The sequence below is a fragment of the Orcinus orca genome, chromosome 5, assembly GCF_937001465.1.
Source record: "Orcinus orca chromosome 5, mOrcOrc1.1, whole genome shotgun sequence".
In the NCBI taxonomy this organism is placed as follows: Eukaryota; Metazoa; Chordata; class Mammalia; order Artiodactyla; family Delphinidae; genus Orcinus; species Orcinus orca.
The window spans coordinates 130,571,166-130,584,466 of record NC_064563.1 but is presented as its reverse complement, the minus strand read 5'-3'; the positions used below and the strand labels follow the sequence as shown (position 1 = coordinate 130,584,466).

At 38.9% G+C, this 13,301-nt stretch overlaps 1 protein-coding gene across 6 annotated transcripts in view; it reads left to right on the top strand.

Annotated features, from left to right (window-relative positions):
• The window catches only part of APP (amyloid beta precursor protein), a 278,797-nt gene that overhangs the window by 162,758 nt on the left and 102,738 nt on the right, over positions 1 to 13,301 (top strand). For 2 of the 6 annotated variants that reach the window (XM_004264477.3, XM_004264476.3), the window contains exons 7-8: positions 10,458 to 10,625; positions 13,158 to 13,214. The exons of 2 other annotated variants lie outside the window; for them this stretch is intronic. In XM_004264477.3, the coding sequence (XP_004264525.1) occupies positions 10,458 to 10,625; positions 13,158 to 13,214 (225 nt within the window). The remainder of the gene's footprint in view (positions 1 to 10,457; positions 10,626 to 13,157; positions 13,215 to 13,301) is intronic. 2 more of the 6 variants (XM_004264478.2, XM_004264479.3) reach the window with 1 other exon arrangement.

The following is a 13,301-nucleotide window of genomic DNA, read 5'->3' as shown; positions in this document are numbered from 1 at the left end:
GTCAAGCTTCTTCAATTCAATGTTAGAAAAGGAAATAATCAGCTAAAGGTATTTTAATACAATTATGTCTAAATTTCTTAAAAATAAAATTTCTAGCCCAATTCAATTAAAGTCCAGAAACCAGGTTTTTAAAAATTCTAGTCTTTTTTATGCTTTTCCCAAAATCAGTTGCTGTTCAAAAAAACATACAAATGTTGACAATTGTATGTATTTCCACAGCACAGAGTTTGCAATTAAGAAAAACATCAGGGCTTCCCTGGTGGCGCAGTGGTTGAGAGTCTGCCTGCCGATGCAGGGGACACGGGTTCGTGCCCCGGTCCGGGAAGATCCCACATGCCGCGGAGCGGCTGGGCCCGTGAGCCATGGCCGCTGAGCCTGCGTGTCCGGAGCCTGTGCTCCCCAACGGAAGAGGCCACAACAGTGAGAGGCCCGCGTACTGCAAAAAAAAAAAAAAGAAAAACATCAGGGGCTTCCCTGGTGGCGCAGTGGTTGAGAGTCCGCCTGCCGATGCAGGGGACACGGGTTCGTGCCCCAGTCCGGGAAGATCCCACATGCCACAGAGCGGCTGGACCGGTGAGCCATGGCCGCTGAGCGCCTGCGGGTCCGGAGCCTGTGCTCCGCAACGGGAGAGGCCACAACAGTGAGAGGCCCGCGTACCACAAAAAAAAAAAATAAAAGGAAAACATCAAACCTAGTAAAAGAAATCCAGCAAATGGGAGAACAGTTCATCTAAACATGCATGTCATTTTCAGCTAATTTTTAGCTAATCCATATGTCCGATTGAGTAGAGACTCTGATTCCTTGGGCAGGTAACAGTGTGTGTTTTAATGGAAATATTTAGTTGCCTTGTAGAAAAATGCTTTCTGGAGTTTTTAAGCAAGGTGGATTTCAACCTAAACACCTTTTTCTCTCAGCCTTGGATCATTTTGCGCCCCTAAAAACTTATCACCTCTTCCAACATCTGACCTTTTGGGTTCTGTTAGTGGAAGAGTAAGAAGTCAGGAGGAAGCAAGACTGAATGAATCTCATACAAAAATGATATTCAGTGGTATATCTCTACAATGGAATATTAGTCAGCCACAAAAAAGAATGAAATAATGCCATTTGCAGCAACATGGATGGACCTAGAGATTGTCATAGTAAGTGAAGTAAACCAGACAAAGACAAATATCATACGATATCTGTGGAATCTAAAAAAAAAGATAGAAATGAACTTATATGCAAAACAGAAACAGACTCACAGACATAGAAAACAAGCTTACTGCTACTAAAGGCAAAAGGTGGGGTGGGGAAATTAGGAGTTTGAGATTAACATATACACACTACATACACAAAATGGATAACCAATAAAGACATACTGTATAGCACAGGGAACTCTACTCAATATTTTACAATAACTATAAGGGAAAAGAATCTGAAAAAAGTAGGTATATATATATATATATGTACGTATAACTGAGTCACTTTGCTGTACACTTTGCTGAGACTAACACAGCATTGTGAATCAACTACACTTGAATAAAATCACATTTTTTAAAACGATGTTCAGGAAAACCCCTTGGCCTTCAAGACAGCAGTGCAAATTTTCAAAACTAGAAGACTCTTGAAACAGTAAAAGGAGTTTAGAATAGTTCACTTTGTTAAAAGTGCACTATATTGAGTTAATAGTGGTAAGACAATTCCAGTATTAACTGTGAGGGTGGGGTTGTCTCTGTCCCTTAAATTTACTTATGTTCTTCTTGGGTATAATTTCAGAGAACAGAATATGGACAGGAGTTTCATGCTGCTTGCATGTGACTTTAAGTTCCTGATGTTTCATGATAGAAGAAATGAACAACCTTGTTGGCTAATTCTTATGATTCTATCTCTTCTGGAGTTTCATAGCATTTGTTACCCAGGATTTCTGACTTGCTGGTGACTGCTGCACAGTAGCTTTGGTCAAGTGATTGGGCGAAATTACTAAAACGCAGCATGAATCCTGGTGTTTACTTGGACTATGGCAGGGTTCCTTGACCTCAGCATTATCGATGTTTTAAGCTGGACAATTCTTTGTTGTGGAGACAGTCCTGTCCATTGTAGGATGTTTTGCAGGATCCCTGGCTCTACCCACTAGATGTCTGTAGCACCCCCCAGGTGTGATGACCAAAAACGTCTTTAGTCATTGATGCATGTCCCTTGGGAGGGGATGGGGGCAGGATCTCTCTGGTTGCAAACCACTGGGCTATGACATTGAGGTCGACAGTGATATCTGGCTTTAAATACACAAGCAGAGAAATACCCTTACAATACTGTGTCTCATGTTACTGTCAGTCGTAACACCTCATTCCATGCTTTGCACATTGTAGGTAGCAGTGAACATTTTTTTTATTTGAGAAGAAAAAGTAAAGTAAAACATATGCTAAAAAAGTTGATAAATACTCATTTAGTAAGATAAAAACAGATATTTGATGTGTCATGTACAATCTCATAGTTGATATTTACAGACAAATCAACATACAATTATTATTTTTAAAATATTACGTATGCATATTTGCCATGTAGGCAAATGAGAGGTAGAGGAAAACTGCCTTCCGGGTTTCGTTTTTTATTCTTCCACAAGAAATTCACTCTCACCTGGTCCCCTGTCATAAAATAGCAAATGGTGGTTACCATCCATAGAGCAAACGGGGTTACTGCTGTTTTCAGCTGGAAGCCACCCATTCTTTCCTGCTGGGTACCATGACAGGGATGAGTTTAACATGGTGAGGTGGACATGCTTGGTGAACCCCAGAAAAGGACCATCTTTCCAATCCTTGACTCTCATATCTAGAAACATCGTTTTCTTGCAGTAACAGAAATGCCATGTAATTCTTTCTTACAGAGAAGTGGTGCAAATTCCAAGCTCAGTGATCTATCCTCGATCTTATGTCAGCTTTCTTAATTATTTTTCCCCAATAAAAATAAAAATTTGATATTTCTAACGTTCTGACAAGTTACAAGAACAATATCACTTAAATTTGGGTTTCTGAGGAGTCTGAGTTTTCATAGACTTAAATATGAGTAAGAAAAATATTGTGTTGGTGTTAAATTTAAGGCAGAAGTATCAAAGCTGCTTTGATTTTGCATGAGACAGCACTTCAGAGTAAAAGAAATATTTATAGATAATCTCTTAAAATTAAGATTTTGGTATATGTATACATTTGAATCTCTCAGCTCTATTAAAATATGTTATACCCCTCATTTCCCAAATATGTGTACCTTCTTTTAATAAGCTAAAACCTGTGCAACTTTTTACTAATCCTTTCCCGCTGGTCTTTTTTAGAAAGTGATTGAATCTTATATATATATAGATACTTTTGACATTTTAACTGCCTGTAAAAGATGGGATTGATCATGGTGTTTCTCAAACATTAATGCCCATACAAGGGACCTGAAGTGCTTCCTAAACACAGATTCTAAGACAGTAGGTCTGGGGTAGGTCCTGAGTCCCAGGTGATGCCGGTCCTACTGGTCCACTGGCTGGCTACACTTTGAGGAATGGTCTCTAGTATCATTACATGCCCCCATACTGTGCAGATTTAGATTGAGACAGAGTAAGAAACTGAAAAGGAAAATTATCCTTATCTATGGTGGTGAAACCATCATTATCTGTGGTGTCATTGCTCTTACTGTAGTATCAAACGTCACCAAGTATGAAAGAATCCTGATAGGTCTACTTACTGAGTAATGTTGTAAAAATTCAACTCTCATGACTGAGCAAATTAGAAAACCCTTACAATTTCCCAAACTATATAATTGTTCCTAGTTTCACCTGGGCCCCTATTTCCTCTCATAGATATGGTGTAGCTGACTCCTGCTAGCCCGTAAAAGCTGATTATTCAAGTACTGAGGAATTTTGTGAGCCACTACCATTGGTAGCTTGAAATACCAATGGTGGGAGTATTTACACCATGGAAGTCAACAAACAGTATAAATCAGAGAGTTTTATTTTTGTGGTTTTCCAGACACAGTCAGATTTCCCAGCATACCTCACCTCTCAATCAAGAAGAAAAACCTCTTCCTCTCATTTCCAGCAAAAGACGTGATATCTTGTCTTATCAGAGTTTAGAGCTTCTTATAATATTGTGTTGTGCTTCAGACTAACCACACAGCTTGATGACAAATAAGTTTATTCCCATAACAAACAGGAAACAAAGGTATTAGGAAAAATAGCAGTGCCCTTTTGTGAATGCCGGTGACCAGCATCACCAACACAAGAGTATGGTTAGTCTAAACACTTTACAAGTACTTTTTCAGGTGGCCTTTTTATAAGTAATCTTTCATCATTGAGAGAAGTGAGAATCGGGCCAGGTGTAACTCGAATGACACATGTACTGGATAGCCTTAGAGAATCAACACAATTCAGTAAAAAGGCAAGCCAACTGCAGATATCTTCTAGAGACTTCCGTGACAAATTAGCACCCGTCATTTCATTCTGAGTCAGTGATTTCATTACCATGCACAGCTGTTCCCATCATTTGTTTATATATTTCAACCCATATTTGGGGCTTAAGTGAGATTTGTCATAAGACTTTAGTTCAAATTTGCTTGCCTAATTTTACATGCCTCTATTTAGTAAAATAGGATTAGTAGGTAATAAATATCTGATCACAATTGTTCAATTAGGGGAATTTTCTATTGGACATGTTCTTTTATTACTGTTTGCTATTATTTGCAAGCACATTATAAATACTCTTACCCATTAAAAGTACATGCATCTATTTTTGCAAAAAATACATTCTTAAAAAATAACTGGTTTTCTAGCATGTTGGAATGATTTAATCAGGCTGAAAAGTGAAGTTATAAAACGGCATTGAGATCAGCCATTTTCATTATTAACAGATTGAATGATTAGGCAGGTGAATCAACATTTATTTGAAATATTAAAGATAAGCATATTTAGTAGGTTTCTGTACTCTGTCATTGTTTCATTTTATTTTATTGTTAATATTAAACAAGTGACTTGTCACAAGACCAAATTTTATTTGTCTTCATACATTTGCCGTTTCTACTCTAGTTTAAAACTGCCAGCTAAGTCATTTTTATTTTAAATGAACCTTAATTGTGTACATAGTCTTGTATCATAGGAGGAATTATGCTACTTTTTTTGTTTTTTTAAACAATATCAGAATATATAATTCCTAGGTTTCTATAAGTAACTCTAGTTTGATTGGTTTGATTATTCAAGTGGTTACTTTCTCAAAATTTGTAAATTTAAACTTTATGCATTCCATATAATATACGGTTTTATTTCACATACATTCCTATAGTCTTAGAATAATTCAAATTCAGTTATTTAAATGAAATAATAATAAAAAGCTTTACAGTATGAGATTATTCTTTAGTTAGTGCTTTATTTAAAGCTAATTACTTGCTACTCTGTTAGCTCTGCTTTTTAAGAAGACATTATAATAACTGTACTCTTGAAAATGGGGATTTTCTCCTTATCCTAGTTGCCACTTTCACAGCTGTCTTTATGTTGAAATTTTTTTTTTAAGTGTAAAATTAGCTTTCTAAATTTGGTGGTCCATAAAAAATTTTGCTCCAATTTGACATCTATTCAGTTAATTTTTTGTGGTTAAGCATTACATTTGGAACAGTGAATTGCATAATCATTTTATATAATGTAGGAAATATTATATACTTTAATAATATATTAATTTTAATATTTTAATAAAATATTAAATATTGTATCAATATCGATATTTTTAAAAATATTAAATCTTGTATTTGTATAGTATTGATGTTTAGATAATGGAATTTAGTGTTGAAACCAGCAAAGATCTCAGTCAGGACCTACCTTAAAAGATATAAAATGCTTAATGCTCTTTTTTTTAAGCATATGAACACTTTCATACTGTTGTGTGTACATTAGCATTTCAGTTTATTAAATGGTCTTTGTCTTGAAAGGTGAATAGAGCTGTTATAAAAGAAGAGATAAGCCTTCCTTGCCAGAAGAATTCAGCTAGGTGAATATTAGGAAACCTATTTGTGATCTTAAAAGTCTAAGAATTAAATATGAATAAACAAAGATCATAGTTCCTTAGATGTTTAAGTCTTGCCTGTGTTTCTATCTAACTTGAAACATTCGCTTTGAGAAGTATCCCTACTTCAATTCTGGGCAAATTTTCTCCTTCATTATTATATGTAACATTTACTTTGAATAGAAACAAAGGTGGTTTGGAATTCAAAAAATAAAGTTAGCAAATAATTTTTAAATGTTCATCTTTTCATTTATTATTTTAGATTTTGAGAAGAGAATGAAGATGAGAAAAGGAAGCTGCAGTTTTAATTTTCAGATGAATTCTGTTTGAAGTTACAATTATATAAGGTCTAATTTTACATGCTCTACATTTAGTGGATGATTTTGTAAATAATTTTCCACTGGCTGATTATAGTAATGAATATGAAACACGTTTTTCACTGAATTTTTTCAGTATTTCCGAAAGATTAGGAAGGAAAAAGTTTCTCTATTCAGAAAAATAATAATCTAAACATAAGCATTTAAAATGTCTTGAAAAAATAATAAAATGTCTCGAGATTTCTTTTTCTCTGAATCTAGCCATGGAGCTTTCAAATTATATATTTCAGGCTTAATTCTTTAAAATTGTTTTACTTTGTTAGGATCTTGATTGGATAGATTTCCTGGTAATTTCTCAGTGCTAGAAAGGAATTTAAAGGAATGTTTCTCAAACTGAAATTTGTAGCCCTTCAGGGAAATTACTCTGAAACGATAAATGATTCAGGGAAAGAGACAAGATAGAATTCCAAGGCAAACTGAACTACCAACCTTCCTCTTATATGTTTCTTAATGTGAGATTTTTTTCTTTTACATTTTTTGCAGATAATTGTAGGTTTACATGCAGTGAAGGAATTAATAGAAAGATATCTTGAATAGTCTTCACCCAGTTTTCCCCATTTATAGCATAATATCACAGCTATGAACTTGACATTGACCACTTAACACTTCTTCAGCCCAAGTATGTGCTCTTTCTTCTCACTGTCTTGGGAGAGTCATTGGCCATCTCCTTTATACTTACTAATACCGTGTGTAAAGGCATTAACATAATACTTCCCCAGTGCTGACCCCATGACTACCCCTCAACCTCTCCCAGACAAATGAAAGGTTCTCTTTTCAATTACATGGACAATGTTTTTTGTAAAGAGAAGGGTTAGAGAAAAGGTCAGAGAGATCAAACACTGGTGTGCTCTACAGTAGAGTAGAAATACAGTTACTAGTGAGAGATGAAAAGTGATCCATCCCACTCAAGAATTCCCTCTGAGGGCTTCCCTGGTGGCGCAGTGGTTGAGAGTCCGCCTGCCGATGCAGGGGACACGGGTTCGTGCCCCAGTCCGGGAGGATCCCACATGCCGCGGAGTGGCTGGGCCCGTAAGCCATGGCAGCTGAGCCAAAAAAAAAAAAAAAAGAATTCCCTTTGAAATCAGCTTCACTCCTCTAGGACGGCTGATTAGCAATGCTGATAACTGGAGGGATCACAATGAGATACCCTTTATCACTTGTCCACATCTGGAGCACACTCCTCCGCGTCAGCAGATCAGAGGTTCCAAAGTGACAGGTACATTCCTGTTCCTCTAGGCTCACATATGTCTGTTGCTCCATATATTATGACATTTGATATGCTGTTATACCAACTCCTGACCACGTTATCTCGAATATCCTCTTGTATATGAGTACCATGGGATTGATTCTTACTCCCCACTATGTCCACATACACCAGAGTCCTGAAAGTATTTGGGCCCATTTAAAGTCAGGAGTGCCAGCAGCCATGGTAATGTCAGGGAGAACCAACAAAACACTCCAAATGGAGATTATTTGCCTTTAGGGATTGATGAGTCAAGGGTCTTATAACTGGAAACTCCAACAAGAATTGTAAGCTCCTCAGGTAGTTTATTTTATTTGCTTAGTTGATATATAAATGAATTTTGAGTCCTGAATCCTTTTTCTTCTTCACTGGGGCTCTACCAATTAGCTGTAACAGAGGGTTTCATAGCCATTTAGAATGAGGCAGAAGAAAAACAAAAATGAATAAAATAAAAATGAATGTTTCACCCGTAGTATAGGAAAATGACAATATATTGTAATATCACCTGGGTTCTAGACCAGGAAGTTTTGCTTTCGTGAAAAGTAAGATATCGTATTAGGTCACATACAAAGGAAAATATCTGTCATGGATTAACTCCTTTGAGATCCCATTACTTAACTTGCACCCACCCGAAATTCTACCAGTTTTATTTAGTACATTGGATGTAGCATAAAGACGTTTTCTGCCCCTGCACAACTGTGATGTATAAATGGACCTGTGGCAGGCACGTATCAGAAGATACATATTTGGTGCTGTAAGAGGTATAAAACGTGAGCAGCAGCATGAATTGTTGAGACACAGTGAGGTTTGTTGCCCACGCTCCTGTGACTTAGGGTCGTGTTTCTGTGCCTCTCTTTGTAGCAGAAGCCACTTGCAACTTCAGTCTGACTTCAACCACAGTGTAGACACGGTTGCCTGGCAGTCTTTTTGGAATCGGTACAAGGATGAGTATCATTATGTGTTAGAAACAGGAAAGCATATCACGTGAACATGTACAGATTGGTGAGGGAGGTATAGAAAAGGAGGGTAAAGCCAACCTGTTCATGTTTCTTACAACTGAGAGAGAGAGAAAGAGAGAGAAGATACCATCCAGGAGTGGAGACAGCTGAGAGCTGTGGTTTGCAGGGACTCCTCATGTGGGCACGCATGGCTGCTAGCTCTACAGCCCGGAAGCTGCTTTGTCAGTAACTCAGAGGTGATCAGACCCCCCTACACACACAGCAAAACTAACTTAATCCTTTGTAAGTTAGAATGCTAGTCGTTTAATTTGGGGAATAAATCAAATTACCAGCTGGATGGGATACTGTGTCAACCGTTTGGCAGATTTTTATCATACAGGAAAATTCCATAAAGAAAACTAGCTAGAAACACATCATGGCTTGGCAAGCATGGACTTTGAAAGTAACTATCAAATGGGATGACCAGAATGATGGGTGATGTTGAGCTTGATGCTCTGGGAGCCAGTTGTTTCCATCCTAAAACCATCCAAAGAGAGCCAGAGTCATCTTAGACATCTATTACACAGGACACTTCTGCAGAGAGCTTGGCACTCGCCTTCTGGGCTCAGTGCTGACTCTCCCTCCCTACTCTGTTGACATCATCATGATGGCAGCAGCTTCTGGTTTTGCCATCACCTCTTGACCTTGAGTGAAAAGAACAATGAGTGGTATGTGTAGAGAAAAGCAAAACAGTAGTTCCTTTTACATCAACATTGTGGATCTTTGTCTTTGAGTGATTGATTGATGAGACTCTTCCTAGAGCAGTCTGTTGAATATTCCTAATAGGAAGCTCTGAATTATGCATGGATTTTTGTCTTTTAGAAGAAGCATGCTTTTCCCTGGCTTGTTAGTAAAACTAAGAATAAGCAAGACATCTGAGTGTGCTGAGGTATCAGAAGGATCTCTGTAAGCCTAGCTAGGGTGGGACGCAAACCGAGTAGGAAAATCGTTTTGACTTCTAACAAAAATGGAATATACGTGGGAGGTAGAGTTCTAATTCTAATTGCAATAACTTTACAAATGGAATCCTACAGGTTGCTACACTTTCAGTCAATCAGGGATTATGAACCTGATTTGGGTGAGGGTGGCAAGGCATTGACAGGTAAGCTGTGTTATAATGTAAAACAATGTATGGTATGTATTAACAAATTGGAGTTGTTTGACTGTGTTTTGTTATTTGAACCATTTTTGGCCAAGGGACAGACAAATATTCAAAGAAGGATTTGTCTTTAATTAGAGTTAACGTAATCAACTTGAAGTCACTTTCACAGGTTTTATGTATGTTTTCAAATATAGTCAGTGGACAGGCTGGGTCTCTCTGAAAACTGGATCACATTCAGAATATGTATAATTAGTTTATACTTTAAGTCAAGGCAGTCATTTATTCAAGGAAAACAATCAGGTGTTTGCGACAGGTTAAACTTTTTGCATCATAACCAGACATAATCCTTTTACCTTTAAAGTTGCCTTCAAATTATTTAAAAGAGAAGTTTATTTTTTATAGGGAAGAAATATTTTGATGTGCGCACATCTTCAGGCATTTAATATTATCTGAAAGCACCGAAAAGGTCTGTTCACCTCTAGCTGGAATCCTTTTATTACTACTGAGAGCTACACTCATTAAACCAGACGAGCATGCACTGCTTTGTTTCAGAAGTAATTCCAAAGTCCTGGTAGATAATTAAATTCCTTAGTAAATGTCTGTCAGATGCTGCCGGATAAACCCAGCCCAATTACCACTGGGAGGACTAACGCGTTAAGAATAGTAAACGTGTACATGAACAGCCAGCCGTACCTTTTCATGCTAAATGTGGTTCCCCACATCTCCTCTGATTAGAGGTGTGCTCTGAACAAGCCGAGACGGGGCCATGCCGAGCAATGATCTCCCGCTGGTACTTTGATGTGACTGAAGGGAAGTGCGCCCCGTTCTTTTACGGCGGATGTGGCGGCAACCGAAACAACTTTGACACAGAGGAGTACTGCATGGCCGTGTGTGGCAGCGTCAGTAAGTGGACCTTCCTCCAGCCTGGCCACCTTTTCATCTTTCTCGCCACTGACTCTGCTCTTTGTAACAGACTGGTTTTCCGATGGTTTTCCTGGTTCTCGGGAATGGGTCTGTTGCTACCACTAACCATGTTTCTGTCAATGTCTCTAATTGCCGGGCATCTCCTCCAGGACGTTCGATCATGAGCACACATCTCCGTCTTTCTCTAATAAAGCATGGCCGTGGATGTGTTCTTGTACTAGCTATGGTGCATCCGTCTTGCAGTCTCGAGGGACTTTTGAGTGCTTCTCTTTAAGCCAAGCTGGAGTTGCTGTTTTGTCTTCTCAGCTATTTCTGCAAATGTATACTTACGTGTTTGTCCGTGTACCTCTGTGTTCGGGCCTCTGCATGTGCACTCCACGTGTAAAGAAGGGTTACCACCGGAAGCCTGGCTGATGACGCTTCCGTGCCACTGGCAAGGCGTACTGCCGTGATGAGTATCATTTCATAACACGTGACGTTTATGGTGGTGGCGAGGGAATGGGCTTGAGTTGAGCACATGCACTTCAGATGCCAGAGGATAGAAATGCCCCAGTGGCACCTGAGCTCACACAGGGACGTTTGCGATGGCGAGTTTTCGTGTCTTATCTTGGAATGGACAGAAGAAAACTCCTCACTTAGCGTTAGTGACTAAGGCTCAGGGAATATAATTTTCCAAGCCTTTTTCTCTTCCACTTTAAGTTTTTCATAACTCAGGGGGAATAAATAAATGAAGTCATGATGACTTAAATGCAAGTTGAAACTATTTCCACAGAGATAGTTCTCCAGAGGTAACACACCAAACATTTGGGACCTCTGTTCTTAACAGCCTTTCACATTAAATTCCCTATCTATCTATCTATCTATCTATCTATCTATCTGTCTGTCTATCTATCTGCCTACCTGTCTATCTATCTACCTGCCTACCTATGTATCTATCTATCTATTCCACTAGAAGGAAGTGGGATCTACTCAAGGAATAGTTACTCAACTTGATAAATTAAAGGTTAAACTCAATAATTACATGCTTCTCTTTTGAGAGACTCCTGCCTTTTTCCAGTTGTTCTGGTGAGAGCGACAGCCACCATTTCCTGCCTAGGATTCCCAGGGATTATATAAATTGTTTTCCATGTGATCATAAGATTAAGCTAAACAACAAAGGGTCTGCAATATCAACACCTTCTACTGTGAAGCCCAGTATCTAAGTGGAATCTACTGGAAAAGTTCCTGTTGGTCTCTTGGGTGAGAGATGACTCCACTTCTACCCTGTGTGAGAACAGGTTTAGGAACTGGTAACCCCAAGGGCTTCTTTTCTGGCTCTGATGGGAAGATTGTGGCTTCCAGCTCAAAAGACTCCTTTCTTGAGTTTCAAACAAAAACGTTAATTAGGTTGGGTAACTTGGAGGACAATGGCGGATTCTGTTGCCCGGAGCCTCTTGAACAAAGGGCTTTTGTTATAATGATTCTCGGTGGTTTCACTGCTGTGGGAGATTTCCTGGCAGATTTCCAACTTTTTTCTCCCTTTCCCTGGGGTGGATTTATGTTTTGAAATATAAATATGTATGTGTGGGTATATATACAAATATATACATATATATATAATAAGAAAGAGGGTTTTAAAAGTTATTAGCAGTGATGAATTTGCATCAAGAATTAGAAATTATCAGGAATTCCCTGGCGGTCCCGTGGTTAGGCCACAGCGCTTCCACTGCAGGGGGCGCAGGTCCAATCCCTAGTCAAGAGAACTAAGATCCTGCATGCCCCGCAGTGCCGCCAAAAAAAAAAAAACATTAAAAATTATCCTCCACCCCCCCCCCCAAAATCTCACTATTACCCTCACTGCACACCCCCTCCATTTGATTAGTTTGATTTGACTCAGACTGGGAGCAAGAGCCATGGGCACCACAGATCAGATGGAGCCTCTAGAGGTGCTCTGGATGGCACACCCTTTGCCAAGAAATTTGCCAAAGATAGATGCTCCCAACAAAGGTGTAATGGACAAACAGTCAGTACTTAGTTTCAGGGGAGGTGGGTTATAGAATAATGTATCCAGAGAGCAAACACGGGAGGCTGAAGACCAGTTAGAAGAGGGGACAGATGTAAGTGGAGAGTAAAAGCTTCAATCAGTGACCAGAGCCGACGGCCAGGGCTGCCCTTGGAATGGGTGAAAAGAATAGAGATACCATGAAGACGGGACGGATGGGAATTGGTGATCCTGGCACTAAGGAGGGAGATGGGAGCAAGAAATCCTTCCACGGGGTACTGGGATGTACTATCAGAGACAGAATATCCACAATCCAAGATGTGTTTGTGGAAAAATATCTTTTGTTTGTGTGTTTACCGTGGTTCCATGCTGGGGCCCAAGCTCAGGATATTTGTTTAGTTTTTGTTTTTAATTCAATGTTTTCGTTTTTGTTATTTCCTTTGGTCAGTAGAATCATATGAGTGAGTTTCATCCATCATTCCCATGTTTCCATTTTTGTTTTTAGTTATGTTCTCTTATTTTCTCCATAGTGTCCCAAAGTTTACTCAAGACCACCCAGGAACCTCTTCCCCAAGATCCTGTTAAACGTACGTTGTCATTCACTCAAGGGAGGGGAGGAGGGAGGAGAACGTTGCATGGCTGGACTGTAGCTCCAGCCTCCTCACCTTTGCATG